The 20,501-nt window shown below is 42.4% G+C and overlaps 1 protein-coding gene across 11 annotated transcripts in view; it reads right to left on the reverse strand.

Annotated features, from left to right (window-relative positions):
- The window catches only part of HECW1 (HECT, C2 and WW domain containing E3 ubiquitin protein ligase 1), a 454,797-nt gene that overhangs the window by 95,885 nt on the left and 338,411 nt on the right, over nt 1–20,501 (reverse strand). For 8 of the 11 annotated variants that reach the window (XM_032244417.1, XM_032244418.1, XM_032244420.1 and 5 more), the window contains 4 exons: nt 17,037–17,138; nt 11,502–11,652; nt 3,544–3,683; nt 919–1,040 (listed from right to left, as the gene is read on the reverse strand). In XM_032244417.1, the coding sequence (XP_032100308.1) occupies nt 919–1,040; nt 3,544–3,683; nt 11,502–11,652; nt 17,037–17,138 (515 nt within the window). The remainder of the gene's footprint in view (nt 1–918; nt 1,041–3,543; nt 3,684–11,501; nt 11,653–17,036; nt 17,139–20,501) is intronic. The other 3 variants (XM_032244423.1, XM_032244422.1, XM_032244421.1) reach the window with 1 other exon arrangement.

Below are 20,501 nucleotides of genomic sequence, written 5' to 3' on the forward strand. Positions count from 1 at the left end.
AGTAGAGACAGGGTTTCACCGTGTTAGCCAGGATAGTCTCAATCTCCTGACCTCGTGATCTGCCCGCCTCGGCCTCCCAAAATGCTGGGATTACGGGAGTGAGCCACCACGCCCGGCACTGGTACATCCTTTCTACAGATGTCCCTCTGCCTGGACCTCTTCCTGTCCACTTTCAACCTCCAGGACTCAATTGAGCTGCCTCCCCAGGAATGCTCCCTGGCACCCCCAGAGCATTCTGCCCTCCCTCAGTTTGCCTGGTCCTGTCACATTGAGCTGATCTTTTTCATGTCATTGCTCCACAAAATGGGAGCTCCTACTGTTTAGCTATCACCCTAATCTGTCTTTGTGACTCCAGCACCTAGATCTGAGCCTGAACTGCAGAAAATGTTTGTTGAATGGAAAAATTAGTGAATATAGTGATAACGTGACATTGCTTTCTTGAAAATACAAAAAAAATGCAATGAAAAAACTACATAGGTAAAATCACATGAAATTTAACTTCAGCATGATATTTGAAAAACCGTATCAAAAAGAAACCTCATTGTTTACCTAGAAGAACTCTGCTTTAAAATTTTATCAGTGTAAATGATTTTATAAAATGATTAGGCTGAAGAAACTCTGGCCACTTCATAATCTTGCTCTGTTAAAATTTTAATAATAATGAAAACAGGTTTGTTTCCAAAGCACTTTCACTGACATTAACACATTTGAGCCTAAGAAAAACCCACAGAGGCAACAGCATTTCCAAACCCAGTCTTTTTCTTTTTTGGGAGACTCACAGACAGTCAAAAGAGTGTACTGAGCTGTCTTTTTTGTTGCTTATAAGTCTAGTCTTTTAGGTCTATCAGATGACTTTACAAAGCTGTGTTTTGGGTCTTGCCGAGCCAGGCAGCCCCCTCCATGTTTTAGGGCACTCACATAGTTGGCGTGCAGCACAGTGAAGAACTCCGGGTTGGTGATGAACTTGACCGCTGGGGACTGTAGCAGCAACGTGATTTTTTGCGAGTTCACCGGAGAAAGTGAACCTTCTCTTCTTAGATCTGCAAAAAGTGAAGGGAAGCAACAGAACACATTGGGAAAGGGGCATTTCAACCTCTGTACTTCCCTCCTGACGGCAGCGACACACATGCCTTCACCCACACAGCAGACTGTTGGATTTACGCCAAGTGCCATTACTTTATGTATGTCAGTTAAGAATCATCACTTCCTAGTAGTGTTTCTGCATAACTTCAATAAGGCTCAAGTCTTCTAACATCTCTCCCCTTTTATCACAATGATTTTTCTTCCTCCCTCCTTCCCTCCCTCCCTCCCTCCCTTCCTTCCTTCCTTCCTCCCTCCCTCCTTCTCTCTCCCTCCCTCCCTCCTTCCCTTCCTTCCTTCTTTCCTTTCTTCCCTCCCTCCCTCCCTCCCTCCCTCCCTCCCTTTTTTCTTTTGCTCATTCATTTATTCATACTTCCTTTCCTTCCTTCCTCTCTCTTTCTTTCTTGAGACAGGGTCTTGCTCTGTCACCCAGGCTGGAGTGCAGCCAGGCGATCACAGCTCACTGCAGCCTTGACCTCCTGGGCTCAAGCCATCCTCCCATATACTCAGCCTCCTGAGTAGCTGGGACCACAGGCGTGCACCACCATGCCTGCCTATTTTTTCTTATTTCCTTTACAAGTTGCAAACCATAGCTGTGATAGATTGTTTGCAGAAAGGACCACAGTTCCTCTCTTCCTTATATCCACACCCAGTTGCATTGGGACTTTGCTGCCCTTCCCCTTGGTGAATTGGGGGCTGGCCTTGTGCCTGGTTTCAACCAATAGAACATGTCAGAAGTGACAATTGGTCAGTTCTGCATCAGGATTTCAAGAGACCTGTGTCTCCACTCTCTGGTATTCTTGCCACTGCCATGAGAACAAGCTTGGGCGAGCCTGCTGCAAGATGAGAAGCCACAGGGCCATGGGAACAGTGACAAGCCACCCTACTGGCAACCATCTCAGGACAGCCCATGGCCGACTCCACAGCTGACCCAAGACAGACAGGTGAGCCCAGCAGCAACCCAAGGAGCCACCCAGCTGAGCTCTGCTCAGATCGCCAACCTGCAGAACTGTGGGGTAGATGCATGGTTGTGAGTTTCAGTCACTAATTATGGGACTTTTTTGATACAGTAAATGCCAACTGATTAAATATCAAACTCAGAAATAAACTTTCTGTTGCTTTTTCCTCGTCTTTCTAATTACTTAGCTATTGTACCATATTTCTCTCAGAAGGTTGAACAAAGAAATTAATAACAGGCCAGGTGCAGTGTCTCATGCCTGTAATCCTAGCACTTTGTGAGGCTGAGGCCAGAGGATCACATGAGGCCAGGAATTTGAGACCAGCCTGGGTAACACAGCAAGACTCTGTCTCTACAAAAAATGAAAAAATTAGCCAAGCATGGAGGTAGATGCCTGAGGTCCCAGCTACTCAGGAGGCTGAGTTGGGAGGGCTGCCTGAGCCCAGGAGTTTGAGGCTGCAGTGAGCTATGATTGCACCATAATAATGCATTCCAGCCTGGGTGACAAAGAGAGACTCTGTTTTCAAAAATAAAATAAATAATAACAGAAAAACCTAAACTAGTCAGTTTAGTTAGCATATCTGGTAAAATGAATAACAGAAAGGGGGGAGTTAAAATTGGTGGTGGAATTGTGGATGTGCATTTTTAAAAATCACATGAAAATGTCCAATATTCTGCATTGTCATAGATGGCTGAGACCTGGCAGGATTGGAATCCCAGTGCTGCCTGCCCAGACGGTTCTCTAAGCCTTCTTTTGGCAAATGAATCTGGCATCATTTATCCAATTTAAAAAGAAAGTGGATTAATAGAATGTCACTGTGATAATCTTATCTCATTACAGGTTAAACAAAAAAGTGGAAGCCAGTCTCATGCCTTTTGATTATCCTTGTCTGAGTTCCACTCGGGTAAATTCAAAGAAATGAAAACCAGGCAAACCAGGCCCCAGGTGAATGCCTAGTGTGGTTGGTAAAAATTCCCTCCTGTGGCATGCTGGGAAACCTCTTCTCCCAGGTTCCTCTCTTGGGAGAACTGAATTTTATTTTACGTGCAAACAAGTGATTATTCCTACTGTCACATGGCTCCTTTAAAATAGATTGTAAAGTTTTATTGCATGTTTTATTTATAAGTGGAAAAATCCTTAGGACACGAACAAATACATTTACTTAACAATACATGATTGAGCCACTGACAAAGTTGCCTTGCTTCACAAGTATGATAGCAAACTCAGCTCCATCCCCAGAATTCATTTGTTTCCTGTCTCCAGATCCCCATGCCAGGGTGATGGTGTTTCCTTCACCATGGTCACTTCTCCTGTTTCCTGGTGGGAAGTTTGTTCTGACTGCTTTCCCCTGTGGGCACCAGGCAGCCTCTCTTTTCCACCCTGGCCCTCCACTCTCTTCACTCTGGGTACATTGTTCCGCACGAGGCAAGGTGAGTGGCTTGCAGTCCTCTGTCACACAGCCCCTGGAAGCCATCACAGGTTGCGGGGACCCCTCCTTCAATACCTAAGTTGGACTGGGAAGATTCAGCTTCTGAGTCACTCCCTGCACCTCCACCTCCTCCTGCTGGGGCTTGCTCACAGCTTTGGCTGCCAGAATCTTCTTCAGGCCTCTCTGTTGCAATGGTTCGCTGAATATTTTGATACCTTTGCATCAGAAAATGGAAAGACAAGAGTTAACTTTGGTTTGCTCGTTGGGGTCCAATACTCTGAATCAGATAATTGGAGAAATGTGTAAAGAGCTGTCTTGAATGTCAGGAAAGAAATGCTTAAAATTCCCACAAGGTAGCCAGAGCAATTAGCAAAACAAGTATCTCTAAGATGATACAAGTTCTTTTTGTTTTATAAGCTATGATGATTTTCAATATGGTGACTTTTAAAAAAATCAATACAAATAACTAATCATGCAAAACAGCCTGTGCCCTGCATTAAACAAAATCAGCCCAAGTCTAAAATAAGGGTATGGGAAGTAAATTAAAATGCTACAACTAAGATGTCAAATTACCTCACCATTATTGTAATGAGTCTACAAACTGGACTGGCAGTCCTACTCACTTACTTTTATTTGATAGGTAATTGATACGATGGGGCAAAGGTTGTGGAAATATTATACCTAATAGCATTCTGGCAAATAAATAAATGTTTTCTGCTTATTCAAAGGCTTATTTTTCTTCTCATGTTGGGGATTTAGTCATTTGGCCAGCCAGCTAGCCACCTTGCCAAGTACTAAATATTTCCTAACCCTCCCCATATGTGTAGGCTCTGTGCTGGACTTTCAGATCGAAGAGAGGATTAGAAGATGACATTGCCGCCAGGCGCGGTGGCTCAAGCCTGTAATCCCAGCACTGTGGGAGGCTGAGGCGGGTGGATCACGAGGTCAAGAGATCGAGACCATCCTGGTCAACATGGTGAAACCCCGTCTCTACTAAAAATACAAAAAATTAGCTGGGCATGGTGGCGCGTGCCTGTAATCCCAGCAACTCGGGAGGCTGGGGCAGGAGAATTCCCTGAACCCGGGAGGCGGAGGTTGCGGTGAGCCGAGATTGCGCCATTGCACTCCAGCCTGGGTAACAGGAGCGAAACTCCGTCTCAAAAAAAAAAAAAAAAAAAAAAAAAAGAATATGACATTGCCCTTTAAACACACAGTCGAGATGTAACAAAAGGGGAATGGGACGGAAGCCATAACTCCAGCCAGGTGAAAGGCTGTGGTAGACAGGCAAGAGGTGTGTGGGACACAGACGAGGAGACTCCCAAGGTTTGTAAATTGTGAAGCTGGAGTATGAGTTTGTTGGGGAGCTTGTTGGGAAAGAATGTTTAAGAAGAGAAACAGCATGTTCAAAAGCAGGCTACTCTTGGGGACCCCTGAGAAGCCTGGCAGTGGCATCATCAGGTCATGTGGGCAGCAGTCAGGGCCAGGAGACCAGTGGAGAGAGAGGAGGGAGCCCCAGAGGCCGCTCTGCAGTAGGCGGGGTGTTATTCTGTAGGCCACAGGTTCCCCAACCTGAGCTGCGCAGAATCACCCACAGGAGTTAAAACGCAGACTCCCAGCCCCACCCCCAGAGTCTCTGATTCAGCAGGTTTGGAGTAGGGCCCAAGAATGTGCATTTCTTTTTTCTTTTCTTTTCTTTTTTTTTTAGAACGTACATTTCTGAGGAGGTCCCAGGTGATCCTGATGCTGCTGGCCCCGGGATCAACCTTGAGAGTGAACCATTGCTCTTGGTGATGGGTGGCTGCTAAAAAAACAGGCAGGGCCAGATGTACATGGAGATTGATCACCCAGTATCAGAGTGGAGAATGCATTGGAGGAGAGGAGTCTGGACTGTGGAGAGCAGCTGGGGGCTCCTGCAACAGTCTACGCTGGAGACTTTCCTGGAAACTTTTTGTCTCCAGGAAAGCAATGAGGAGGTGGAGGAAGGGGATGAAGAGGAGGAAGAGGAGGATGAGAGACTAGGTAGCAGGGAATAGCCAATCTCCAAGCGCAATCCCAGGTGGGAACGCGCGGGGTCGCTTGCCACACAGATGAGGCTCCACTGTGGCAGGATTTCTGCAGACCAGTGCCCCTCTCTTTCCTTGACCTTACAGAGGAAAGCTTTCTCACTGTAGTTTTCAGGCCATTTGCAAGAGCATCATTTGAGTGATTGTTAAAATTACAGAAACTGAAGCAAATAAAAACCTGCACGACTTCTTTAGGAAGTATTATTTATATCTAGGTTTGAGAACTACTGGCCTAAGGGCTTTCTTTCAGTTTTGTTTTATCTGGAGAGACCCCCACTCACTTCTGACACCTTTCAGAAGCCACCTTTGCCTGTAGTGGTTACCGCAAGGCATTTCCTGAGCAGGCCTCTTAGAGCAAAATGTGGAAGGGGGTGATGAGCTGAGTGGTGGTGGAATTATAGTGAGAAATATTTGTGGCGATTCACCACCCTGTATATCTGTGGTGAGAGGTTGTGAAGAGGTGATGGATGGTGAAGGACGGCCCTCTGCGATCTTCTCCCTCCTGGGGACTCAGGGAATGCAGCTGTGGCAGGAGAGCAGGGGGTGCCAGTGAGAAGCTGCCCAAGCCTGTGACCTTGACCAAGGTAGGGAATGGGGCCTGCCAAAGCTAAGGCAGCTGCTACTGGGAGGATTCCCTGAATGCCTATGGCAGACTGAGTTTCTCAAAATGGCTCAACGATATTTTTAGACCCACATGCTCTTCCAGAAGTGTATTCCTCTCCTTTAAAAGATAGAATCCATGTCCCCTTCAACTACCTTGACTAATAGAGTTAGTAACACTTTGTGATGGAGCTTGGCAGCCATGCTCTGAGGCGGCCCAGGCGACATGGAAAGTCTCTGTGCAGGTGTCCTGGCTGAGAGGCCCAGCCAACAGCCAGCATCAAGCTCCTAATATGCAAGTCTCCAGGCCTGGCCACCCTCTGACTGCAACCAGGCGATATCCCTGGAGAGAACTGCCTAGTTGGGCCCAGTCAAACCAGAACCATGAGAAATCATGGTAAGAAGAAATGCTTGGGGTTGTTTTATGCCACTACATTTGGTGTGGTTTTACTTAGCAATAGATGCCTGGAACAGGGCTTACACAAAAGTCAAGTTGTAGCCTCTTATTTCATTCCCAATGTGCAGTGACCACAGCAGAGCATTATGAGTAAATCTGATCTTATTTGATGAGGATAATGTCAGCAATGTCATGACCTACTTCACATGTCCTCAGCTGGACCTTGGTTATCTCAGGCCTTCCTAAGTCAACAGCCTCAAATCCTGAATTCAACCCCACGTCTGACCTCTGCTGAAGCACAGAGGCAGTTTGGGGAAGCAGGACACACAGTGGCTTGAGGAGGGTCTCAGTCTCACAGGGCAGGACTGCAGCCTCAGAGCTCCCCAGCTTTAAACAGGAGAGAGAGGCAGCTCTCTTCTATTTCTTCAAGAATTATCCATCAAAGTCCCCCTCCATTTTTTTTGTAGCAAACTATTAAATATTTATAGTATATAAAAGGCTCATGAAAATTAGCTAGAAAGTCAACTGAAATAGATAATTTGTAAATGGACAGACAGACACACATACACACATACACACACCCCAAACAAGGAAAAAAAGAAAAAGCCCTCCAAAATCAAGCAAAACCAATGAGCCAACTAAATAACCTCACCCCTCTTCAAAAGCCGAAGAACAGACATTTCACATGGGAGAAACTATTGCTATTAAAGGAAAGCTTATGGAAAACAAGTTGACCCTTGCTCCTGCAAGTGAAATGTAAGTGGCATCAAAATACCAGGAGCACCTCTTAAATCAACAAAAACAAACCAAAAGATGAGATGGAAGTGAAGCTGTGGCTGTTGGCGGAGTAAACCCCTAGAATCACAATGTCTAATGTGGAAAGTTTGGCATTGATGCTGAAGAGGGAGACCCAGGCATCTCAGATCAACTTCCCCTTTTCATTCCTAAGACTGTAAACTTCCCCTTTTCATTCCTAAGACTGTAAACCGAAGCCCTCTTCATATGTAATTCCTAAGACTGTAAACTGAGACCCTTTTCATATGTTAAGCTATAAACCTAAGATTCTTCCACGTGTAGCATCTAAAGTATAAGCCTATATAAAGAAGGAGACTTCCTTTGTTAGGTGAGCTTGGCTGTTAGGCAAATATGCTACCTTGCTCCCGGCCGAATAAACTCCTTCCTCCTGTATTCAGTGTCTGAGAGATCTGTTGTTTCTCGAGGCCGCTCCTGCTACAATACCAAATACCAAATTCACATTTATCTTCCTTGGCCTACTCTTTGGGGAAGAGAATCCTAAGGAAACCCTCCACTACAAGGCAATCTTAATACTTAGTGGGCCCCTGTGACAAAAACAGTGACAAAAGCAAGAAGCAAAACATTCAACAATATGAAATTAGGTTAACTAGACTTCAGCCATTCAGTGGAATACTATATGAGCAATTACATGTTAATCTGAAGACTATGCAGCAATTTGAAATGCTTAGAGTTTTGTAAGTGAAAAAAGAATATGAAACTAACTACATATCACCGTTGTGACCATGTAAGGATTGTGCATGCATATGGAAATTGAAGATGGCTACATGTTTTAAAAAAGCGAACTTGGCTGGGTGCAGTGGCTCATGTCTGTAATCCCAGCACTGTCAGATGGTAAGGCAGGTAGATCACCTGAGGCCAGTAGTTTGAGACCTGCATGGCCACCATGGTGAGACCCTGTCTCTACCAAAAATGCAGAAATTTGCCAGATGTGGTGGCACGTGCCTGTAGTCCCAACTCCTGGGGAGGCTGAGACAGGAGAATTGCTTGAACCCAGGAGGCAGAGGTTGCAGTGAGCTGAGATTGCGCCACTGCACTCCAGCCCAGGTGACTGAGCCAGAGTTCATCTCAAAAAAAAAAAAAAAAAGAAAAGAAAGCTAAATAATCCTTGGGGTAGTTAGAGTGTAGATCACTTTTTTCTATTTAAAACTTCTATTTCCCTTAAATTATAATAATTCTATACAAATAATTTAAAAATCAAATTTTAGTTGATTATTTAAAATAAAAATACATCTTTATATTTTCTGCTTTTCAGTAAATATTTGTGAAAGTAGAATTCATTAACTCTGGACATTCTGAAAGTATAGGAATTAATTCAGGAAACAATCTTGTGCTGAGTCCTATTAAACTTCCGGCCCCACACTAGGCACTGGGGGCAGAAAGGGGTAGAAAGAAGAGTAAGGCTCTGGCACAGAAGCAGGCATATTCCGGAGGCTGTAGGGGAGGAAGTCCCTGGTTCTGTGTAGGGGACTCTGGGATGGTGCTCCGGGGCACATGACATTGAGTCAGGCCTATAGAATGAGATGTGTTTCAGGTGGGAAGCAGGCAGTGAGGCACTTTCCCGCAGTGGGAGCATGTGGCCAAGCCCTAAAGGCCTGGAAGACTGTGCCGCGTCTGGGGATCGGCCGAGTTGGCTCATGGTCACTGCGACCTACCACACAAGCTTACACATGGCTGTTGTGTCCTCTGCACTTCCCAATGTCTGTCTCCTTGCACAAACACATTTGATTTTCAATCATTTGGTTAGGCTCAAGGAAAATGCCTTGAAACACTGAATAATACTTCCACGTGGCTGTGAGCCAGTAAGCATTGTAAATTTCTCCAGATAACTGTGGGTTATCAAAAAAATGACCTTGTGTGTGGCCGAACGTGAGATGGATAGAAGACTGGAAGTGTACTTTCTGGGGCTGCCTGTTACCATGCCAAATCACAAAAAGTTTTAAATACTTGAAAGCAATAGATTAAGATAATTATGGAAAAGCTCAGATATTTATCTGAAGGTTATCTGATCTTCCCTAGATATACTTTTTCACTAGAATAAGTACCTTCTCAAACTGCTAAATTCCTTTTCTTTTATCTGTCCAGATGGATGTAGCAAATGCAACTTCCTATTCGGGAAAGTCCAGCTGCCTCTCCCAGCATGTTCACCTCCACTGGAGGGCACAGGAATTTACATATCAAAGGCTACAAAACTTATTTGGAGACCTGGTTCAGGACGGATTTGACCTAATTTTTGTATTATGCAAGTTGATCACCCTGATAAACTTCATGGATGGTTATGCCATAGGTCAAGGTGCTTCCTTCTGATGCAGATTCATTGTCTTGCTTTGGTTGTTGTTTAAAACAGCACCTTGTATAAATACAGCCTGATGATGCCTTCCCGTTTCTCAGCCTGCTAAACAATTGAAGCTTATCAGTTTTGGCAAGACAGACCTAGGGGCTAACTTCTGCCTACGGAATCACAACAGGATCTCTATGTAAAATGAGCTTACTGTGTCTTTTACATTTTCAGATGTTTTTTACATTTCAAGAGGGTCTTGTTGCAATCACCGTGAAAGGACTCTCCCATGGATTTGCGGTCCATTCGGGTTATCAGGAGTTCTTCCCTTTAACATGCTTTGCTAGGTTGGGAATGATTGTAAAGTGTGCTGCCAACGCAAGTCTTTCATGGTTCTCGTTAATGACTTAAACACTCAGCTGCTGATAGGGAAAACTGGAAAGCAAATGTCTTCCAAATGCTCAAGCAATGAAAGAATGTTCTAGTGATTTTCACCTAAAGCATGCTCCTCTGTGTACAATAGTAGCCAGAAGTTCGTTTTTTTTTTTGTTTCCATGTTTTGTTTTGTTTTGTTTTGAGATGAAGTCTTACTCTGTCACCCAGCAGTGCAATCTCAGTTCACTGCAACCTCCACCTCCCAGGTTCAAGTGATTCTCCTGCCTCAGCCTCCCGAATAGCTGAGATTACGGGCAACTGCCACCACCCCCAGCTATTTTTTTTGTATTTTTAGTAGAGACGGGTTTCACCATGTTGGCTAGGCTGGTCTCGCACTCCTGATTTCAAGTGATCCTCGTGCCTTGGCCTCTCAAAGTGCTGGGATTACAGGGGTGGGCCATTGTGCCCGGCCCTATGTGTTTTAAATAGGACTAAATTGTTTCTCTCCCCTTTTTTCCTGGCAGATAACAATTAAGTTTCAAAGGCATTTGCTATCAGTAGGTGTGTTCCACAAACCCAGTTCTTCATTCTTTTTAGTCTTTCTCAGCTTTTCCTTCACCTTCATACCTGACATGAAAGCAAGACAGCATGTGGGTGCAATTTCAACTGAGGAAGCCTCAGTTTACATTCCTGGTGATTAAAAGTATCCTGAAGCTACCACCCCAGTCTTAAAGAGCAAGATGTCAGGGAGAATGCTCTATACTAGCTTACTGCATCACCTCTGACATGAATGGATCACTGTTTAAGCCTGATACGGTTTAAGACTTAGTTTGCAGGTTAAAAATAAAATAGCATCTTTACAAGTTTAATAGAGAGGGCCTAATTTTTCAACAAAATAATTCTTAAAAATATTTTTAAACATTTCTTTTTCTAAGATGAAGGCTTTTCAATGATTATTATTGATGGACATATATCAATTATAGGACCAGCATAGGAATGCACATGGTGATTTATGAGACAGTTTCTTCTCCAGGCAGCTTTTAGTCTTCTTATGAAACCTGTCCTTGGAATGTTCTTAACTGAGGTCTGAATCCTTTTGAGAACTATGTGATGTGTATGGACCAGTCTGCTAGAAAAATGTGTATCCATGTATCATTTGGATAGAGTGCCTGGAAAGTTCAAGGAACACTGATATCCTTGGTGAACATCCCAGCAGAGAGGGATACACCCACCCTTGTTAAGAACTCCTGTTTTTGAGCCTAGGCCATTAAGAAGTTCAGAGGATTTCCCATCTGAACTTAAATGACACTCAAGCGTAACTTGTGTCTTGCCAACAAATTCTAAATTTAACTTTCCAAGTACTTACTAGGAACAGGTTTCTTAAGGTACTTAATTACTTTCAAGTCTTCCTACACCGTCTGGGCAGAAAAGTGTAAGGGGAGAGTCTCTAGCTGCCATTCTCCTTTCACTGTGGTTTAGGGGAGCTCATTGCATACTGATCACCAACCGCCTGTTGAGTTGCTCCATCTGCTGGATGGACCCCGATCTCCGCATGCCGTCCGGGGTGGCTGCTGCCGTGGGACGCTGCCAGGTGGTTGTGCGGTTCACGTGGTCCACATAAAAGACCCGCCCATGGCTGTCAATTCGAGCTTCCCAGTCTAGTTTTAATAAAAAGGCAAAAAGAAAAATCAAGGACAAACCACTGACCCATGTGAAACACATACCACTTCCAGGTCTTCTGCAGGTAGAACTCACCGTTGGTTCATGGCAGCAGGCCAGACCCTGTCCACAGCACCTGCCACAACTTCTGGGGCACTGGCATGAACTCGGGAGCTCAGAAAACAATTTAATGAACTCAGACTCTCTGCTCAGCCATATTAAATAGTAGTTGTGGTTCCTTGATCAAGACCTATGTTAAAATTCTAATAATTTTCTTTTTTTTTTTTTTAGATGGAGTCTTGTTCTGTCACCCAGGCTGGAGTGCACGGGCTGGAGTGCAGTGGTGTGATCTCGGCTCACTACAACCTGTGCATCCTGGGTTTAAGCAATTCTCCTGATTCAGCTTCCTGAGTAGCTGGGATTACAGGTGCCCACCACCATGTCTGGCTAATTTTTGTATTTTTAGTAAAGACGGGGTTTCACCATGTTGGCCATGGTTGGCCAGGCTCGTCTCGAACTCCTGACCTCAGGTGATCTGCCTGCCTTGGCCTCCCAAAGTGCTGGGATTACAGACATGAGCCACCATATCTGGCCAAAATTCTAATAATTTCTAAAGAGGAAGTCTAATGTTTAATTAATTTATTTCTTTAGATATGTACATTCTCACTGTCATACTTGTTGGTTACTCAAATGACAGCCGTGGAAGATTGGAGCATCCTCCGGTAGGAGTTTACATTGTGATGCTGGAGAACCCTCTCTTTGTTAAATTTAATAGAGGGCAATTAGGTTCAGTGGAAAGTGGCCCTCAGATGAAAACCAGTTTTAACTACTGTTTTAAAATCCTGGTTCTGCGAATTTGGATGACCTCTGTCTTATATTTGGCAAACTTAACTGCCTTTCCTTCTGAGTGGGTGAATGGAAGAAAATGATTCTTAGGGCTTCAAAACAGCCTTTTGATAAGTTGTTAATTAACAGTGCATATTCAACCTGCAGCTGTCAAATATCTCTGGCCACCAAACCAAACCAAACCAGTAACTAGGAAGTATGCTTTTGTTGATAAATAACCATCCCAAACAGTAGAGGGAGCCTGAGATTAAAAAAAAAAGTTCCCTTCCCAAATTAAAAACAAATAAAACAAAACGAGAAAACGAAAAGGTGGAAGCATGGATGATTCACTACATCGTACATGCAGGGGCTGAGGTGGGGTGAGGTGGGTGGAAAAGAGCTGGAAGCAATGAGTTCACATCTGAGCGCAACAGAGAAGAGCAGTATCTGCTGTACAGAGATGGGCAAAGCTTTAAGAGCCACACATCACATTGTGGAAATAGCAGCACTGTGATAAAGTTATGCTGAAAATGCTCGAGACTAAAGAAGAAAAAGCAAAAATGACTGCAAAGGGAAGGAAACCCTCCAGCCTTTTAAGTGAGAAAAGCCATAGCTTTTGGGAGTAGATCAGATATTGACAGTTCCATTGAAAACTTATCATTCAGGTAATGACATAGCAACTCTCAATTTTTTAAGGGAAAAATATATTTGGCATATTTATGGTTTTATATGTATATAATGTATCTGTTTGTGGCATTATGACTTATGTCTGACCTGACAGATTGTCAAATAATGCATTAAGGCTTATGTCTGACCTGACGGACTGTCAAATAATGCCCAGTGAAAACCCCTAAACACCAATTCAATTTATAAGACAAATTGAAGGAAAGATGTAGGCAGATTGTATAAATATGTCCTAGGAGGTTTTGATTAAAGTCGATCTAATGATTATCTAATGATAATCCAGCTGTCAAGTGTCAGGTGTAAATGGTAATTAGCTCATGGATGAAATTGTGTATACATATGATTACTAGGTAATTAATCTTGATTCAGAAAGTTAAAAATTTTGATGGATACAACTAATATTAGTAAAAGCAATAGGACAATTATTTTTCTTGAATCCAACATGACTGTTATCCAACAAAAAATGAGCATTAGTCTTTGAAGAGCACTATGTAATTTAAAATTCAACAAACTGTGCAGCACTGAGTCTGAACTAGAAGACCATGCCATGTCCTGCGGACACAGAGCTGAGTGACACATGACCCTGCCCTCCAGGAACCTACAGTAAAGAAAGGACTCCTTCACAGATGAAGGCTGGGTTTTATAAATTAAGGGGAAAAGCTAGAACATGAAGCTGCAATAATGATAATCTATCACCACACATTTCAATTCCTCATGGAAAAGTGTGGTAAGTCCAACAGCTGGGCTCTTTTGTCAATACATTAAATATCTGGAATGTATTGTGCTAATTATATACTTATATATATTCAGAAAATAATAGCTAAGTGTAATCAGAAATTATGAACATGTTTTCTGGGCTGCTTTGTAAAGAATTTACTTTTACATATTTTGTGATTAAAGAAAAAACATTCAAAATGGAACTTCAGGTGTCAACATGACTTAAAGGGCTCGGCACTGTGATGCCATGAATTTGTCTAAACAGTCACCTGAAAACAGTAACTTCATGATGCTGGGGCAAGTTATGGAAGCGCAGGTCAGGTCAATTCACTTGTGACAGAAGCATCTATTGCACACTAAATTATATGTTCTCCACAAAGTCCAAGAACAATGTAAAACCTGATAATGCATCATATTTAGTTATCATATTAATAAAGACCTATATAACTGTACATTTTGAACAATTTTAACAAATGCAATACTATCTCATAGTCTAGACCTTTCTCTTGAACTTCAGAATCACATATCCAATTTTCTTCTTCACATCGCTACGTAGATGACATCTCAAATATAAGATGATCGAAACCAAGTGTTGGATCCCACCAAAACCTGCTCTGCCTGCAGCCTTCCCTGCCCACCTCAATTTAATCTTGATCCAGAAAGTTAAAATTTTTGATGGATTGCAAACTAATGTTAGTTAGGCAACTCCATCTTTGTAGGTTGAAACTCTTAGGTCATTTTTGTTACCTATCTTTCTCTCATATTCATATCCAATCTGTCATCAAATCTTCCTTTAAAATATATGTCGAGAATTAGACCACTCTTCATCACCTCCACTGCTCCCACCCTGGAACAAACTACCATTGTTTGTCACCTGGGTCGCTGCATAAAGACATAATCTTATGTTGAATCTCATGCTTCTATCCTTCCTCTTCCCAATTTATTCCCTACACAGCAAACAAGGCAAACTTTTCAAAACCTAAGGCAGACAATGTCACTTCTCTGCTCAAAACTCTACAATGTCCTCCTTTCATCCAGAGTAGAAGTCAAAGCCCTTAAGTGGTTTACATGGCCCTACATGGTTTGGGCCTTGCTAGCTCCCTGACCACATCACCTGTGCCTTCTCCCTTCCTCAGTCTGCTCCAGACACACTGGTCTCTTGTTCCTCAAACCCACCAGGGTGTTTCCACCTCCTGGCTGGCAGTGGCCATTCCCTGTGCCTGCAAAGCCCTTTCTGCCCAACACTCGCAGGGATAACTCCCTTAACCCTCACATGTTGCCTTCTCAATGAAGCCTACTCTCACCACTTGGTTTAAAATTGCAAACCAGCCACCACCACACATTCTCAGAGATCCCTCACCCTGGTCTATTTTTGCTTTTCCATAGCACCTCATATGCTAGTCCAGTCCCTTTTTAACTATTTTATTGTTTGGTAATCTGTCTTCCAGACTAGACTGTAAGCTCCATGAGGGCAGGAATCTATCTATTTTGCTTACCAACAATAGTACCTAGCACAGGGTAAACATTCAATTAGTATTTGTTGAATGAGTATCAGCAATAAAGTAATTCTTGACTATTTGAGATTATTTAACAATATTCCATTGGTAGGATTCATTAACAATTTTTCTAAGATCTTCCAATGTTATGTGGATTGAAAATAGAAAACTATCTGGAGAAATTTGTTTTCATTTTTGAAAGTCGTTTATATAATTATTTTACAATGAATTTATATACAATCATTTATAATATTTGCATGTATAACTAGTTATCTGTACTGCATAGATTGGAAGTAGATTCATGCCCTGAAAGTTTATTTGTTGTCGGGAACATGTCCCTTTCCTGGAGAGAACATGCTATACATATTTTTCAAATAAGTGTTACCTAGGAAGTATTTATAGTGATGCTAAAATTTTGCTATTCATTTATGGAATGTCCACAAATCAGTGTATAAATAAAGAAATCAGGCATCAAAAGTTCAAGGACATGATGTTTGGCTTGGCCCCTGAAAAACAAATATTGTGTTTCTTTAAATTAGTCCACATATTAAAGATGTTTGTTGATTTCTCACCAACAAATTACAATTGAATAGAGGAGTGGCGTTCCTGTAAAATACAATGCATTACCAAGAATAGATGAATTAAGAAATAAGCACTTCTCCTTTTGAAAACTGTAACTGCTTCATGTAAGCACAGGGAAAAGAATGTAAAGAAACACGGGTTCCTTGCCTTCTGGAAAGATTTTGTAGTTGTAAAAATCTACCAAATCTTAAATATTATCTTTGCTTGAAAAATAAGTCTAAACCAAAACAGAGATGTTCTAGAATTCATGAACATATATGACACTATGTGAATAATGTCTGGGGTGTCAATTTCTTCCTATAAATTTATTAAATGGTGTATTATGAGGTTAAAGCTAGAATGGCATCTAGAGACTATCTAGGTCAAACCTTTCATTTAGCAGTTGAAGACATTCAAACTTCATTTTAAAAATTTTACAAATGAGAAAACTAAGTCTCTGAGAGATTAAATGAATTTCTCAAGTTCAGATGACTAGTTAGATAATTATTAATTACATACTACAGTTACCAGGAGAAATGACGTTGAATTCTATCTTAAAGATGATATTTTGCCTAGCAACCCCTAGGAACTGCAGAAGAAATTTGAAGCTATTACTTATTGATGCAAGTTATAGTAAGGAAAGTATAATATCATGTGCCCAGGTGGGTTGAAGCTGTTTTAATATATGGAGATGCCTGTGATGTAACAGATCAAATGGAGAACAATAGGGTTATTCTATCTTGAACTGCAAATTTTAAATATAAAATATAAAATTTGGGACTTAAAGGTCATGAACAGTTAGCAAAGACTAGTCAAGTCTAATAAAGAAATGCTTTCTATTTCAGAAGTTGAGAGGTGCTGAAAACACTGTATCATCTCTTCAAGATCACACAGTGAAACCACTAATAAAAAAAAAAACAAACCAACAGAAAGATCCCAAAAATCCCATCAGTTTTTAAAGGAGGTGTCATGTTGGTTTTTGTTAACAGTGTAAGGCACAGAGTTGGGAAAGACTTTAGATGTTCACAAACAAATTCATACTGACCTGCTTAGACTTGATAGGAAGAGTTAAGACACAGATTTTAAAAACTAAAGCTTACTTGGTGGAAGAGGCTCATCGATTGTTGGGTAGTGATGATGTTCAGGCCTCAGGGAAGGAAGCTGGCTTACTGGCTGGGAATTATGGAGTGTAGGACATTCACCTACGGACAAGATAGTCAATACATTCAGATTCATTCACTGCTGTGGCAACATCATCAAAAAAGCATGACTGTAAAACCACTACAAAAAACAACCCCCAAAGAGTGGGCAATCCGTCTGTGTGTGTGTCAGTTTGCTACGTTCACAGTCATTTATGAGAGGGGGAAATATTTTTTTTTTTTAAAAAGAAGAAAATCCAAACATTTCATAACTAATGATCTGTGCCACAGAGTCCAATGTGTAGGATTTGAGTCTGATTCTGTAACGACCCGAATTTCCTGAATCAGAAGGCGGCACCAGAAAGGAACACAAGAGAAAATTAGCAGAGCCCGATTTTAGCCCCGTGGAGGAAATAGGCCTGTTTGAGGGAAATGCAGCATTTTATAAGGTTCCATAAAAGCTCCTTGGGCTTGTGCAAAACAACACCTCCTCACTTGGATAGGTTTCATCACAGGGCTGCCGAAAGGCCGTTTTTCAGGTTTTTGAGGGGAATGAACTCTTAGATGGTGCCTTTCCAAGACAGGTCAAGGAGCTGGTGAGCCAAGAATGTAAATTCCTATAGTATGAAAGCTAGAGGCTGGGGGGTGAGGGAGGGGAGCCAAGGTGCTGAGGGATCTCAGGACTGTCCGGATTATTTTGAGGAGAAATCAGACAAGCCAGGGTGCTCTGGAAAGAGGAAAGGACAAGAGACAAAGGAAGTAGATTAAAAAGCAGAAAGACCGTGACAGGAAAGCTCAAAACACAGAAGTGGGAAAGGAGGAGGAAGAAAGACAGACATGGAGAAATTTTAGAAATAAACATATCCACAGGATGCTGCCTCAGATTATTAAAAGGAAACCGACAACAGCCAGAGCTCATATTGTTCTCAGTTCAGACTTATAATGAACTGAACAATGTTCTGAAGCGGTGTCCTCAGGCATGTGGAGCAGCCGTGCAGAAGGCAGGCCTGCAGCACCAGCTGCTTGGGTCACGTAATCAGAGGTCAGTGCTCTTGATCTTTGCAGGGCCAGAAGGGCCCAGGAAAAAGGACAGCCAGCTATCAGAAGGTTCCTCCTGCCTCACACTGTGCTGATTTTCTTGCAAAAGCCTCTTCGGGCCAGAGGGCAAAGGTCAGGCCTTTTCCTTCCGTCCTCTGCTGATGGAAATATCAAGTGTTCCATTATCCGCTGGGTCAAAAAGGAGAGGGACTGGAAAATGGTGGTCAAATGGTTGTCAGATCTCAAATGCTGAATATTTCCTAGAATAACCTCACATGGAAAGGATGATTATTTCTTCTCACTTTAGCTCTATAGACCTGATCAAAAATAAAAATAAGTTAATTTAGGAAGAAAGGTGGGTTTAATTTTCTGATTTAATTCCTAGAGCTAACTGGCAAACAGAAGTAGAGGTATATTCAGTCACAAAGGGTCCTTTTACATGTTGAATATATAACATTATTTGTTGAGCAAATTCTGGTATGTTACTCAAATCCTCTGGGTTCTTAGAGATGCTAAAAGAAAACAAGGAAGGCTCCCCTCGTGCTGGCACCCAGTTCCTTGTGGACAGACTGCTGTTTCAAAGATGGGTTCTGTGTTTAAGTGGATACCACACTCGTGTTTGTTTGTATATGTGTTTAGTGTCAGAAATTAAACAAAACCATGGTACAGTTGTTATGTCATCAGCTGCTGCATTTTAAATTTAGTTTCTTTAAAACAACAATTGACTTACCTCTTGAAATTAATGCAACCAATCAGGTTAATTACTCCTCCAAGCTAGTGGAAATACAATATTGTTGACTGCCTGGGGTTAATGGAGCTGATCCCACCTGCTTGTGAACCCCAAGCAAATGCAATGAAGTGACCGACATATCTCAGCCGACTGAATGGATGGAGGCACTGAAGAAGCAAGCAGTTCTATTCTGCACAAGGACGGGTCTCCACATCATCACCCTTGCCTCAAACACAAAGCAAGTGTTGAAACCCTCCAGAACCTTCCAGAAGATTTAAAGCGACGTCCTTTTAAATTCCCTTCTGTTTTTAAATAATATGACCTAATTGTAGAGAAAAATAGGTTGCCTCGCATATTATTTGAAGCAAAGTGATTTACACCTAATAATGTGACAAATTTCCCTTGCATTACAAAGTGCAGGAAATGCAAATTCAAAGGATTGTTTTAGATGCTTTATACAACGCAATTTAATCAGTTAACCTCACTGCCTGTCTGCTTGGAAGAACCCTCACTTGGTGGGAGGCAGAGTACTTTTGCAGTATCATCTCATTTAATTTTCTCAACAACCTTTGAGGGAGATTCTATAATTATACCCATTTTGCACATGAGGAAACTGAGGCACATAGCAGCTAAGTGGTTTGGCGTGGAAGTGGCAGGACTGAATATAAAGCAAGGAGGCCTGACTCCAGGGTCTGAGCTCATATCCGCAACATTATATTACTCTTTTCGTTCATCTGCCAAAGGCCTTTTAAGAACTATTTTAAATTGAACTTTTAAAAAGGAGGTATTTATAAAAGGAAATGAGGCAAAAAGTATGAAAAGAACACTAGACTGTATGGTTGTCAGCTCAGACTTAGAACAGTGTTCTTCCATAAATCGCCGCAGCCTCATTTATGTGGGCATGCAGACAACAAATCCACCTGGGTTAATCTAATGCAGTTTCTTTTTTTCTATTTTTGAGAGAGAGTTCCACTCTTGTTGCCCAGGCTGGAGTGCAATGGTGCTGTCTTGGCTCAGCTCTGCCTCCCAGGTTCAAGTGATTCTCCTGTCTCAGCCTCCTGAGTAGCCGAGATTACAGGCGCCGGCCACTGTGCCTGACCAATTTTTAAAATATATTTTAGTAGAGATGGGGTTTCACCTCGTTGACCAGGCTGGTCTTGAACTCCTGACCTCTGGCGATTCACCTGCCTCAGCCTCCCAAAGTGCTGGGATTACAGGTGTGAGCCACCACACCTGGCCATCTAGTGCAGTTTCTACAGTGAAGGAATTTGCAATCTTAGAAGTCAAAGTGAAGGGGCTATAGGATTTCTTATGGAAGCAGAGGGCACCCACACAATCACATATCAGGCAGGTCATGTCAAAGCCTTGCTTTCTTGAAGCACCTGCTGTTGTGAAATCTGGTGGTAAGTGAGGGACAGTTCCACAATGTAGAACTGTTAGCTCGAGGACTCACTGCTGAGGTGGGAAAGGCTGGCTAGGAAGAAGTCACATGCCAGCACATGCACAGCCTTCAGGAGAGCAAGAGACCCTTTGGGAATCTTCCTAGTTCCCCTTGTGATCACTATAGTGAAGGATGGAGGGGCTTCTTAACCTTTTCTGAGTTTATATTCTGCAGAGTTCAGGAACTTAGACATTTCTTTAGAAAGTGCCAATGCCAA

This window comes from Sapajus apella, unplaced genomic scaffold (assembly GCF_009761245.1).
Source record: "Sapajus apella isolate SASKATOON/1434 unplaced genomic scaffold, GSC_monkey_1.0 scaffold54, whole genome shotgun sequence".
Taxonomy (NCBI): Eukaryota; Metazoa; Chordata; class Mammalia; order Primates; family Cebidae; genus Sapajus; species Sapajus apella.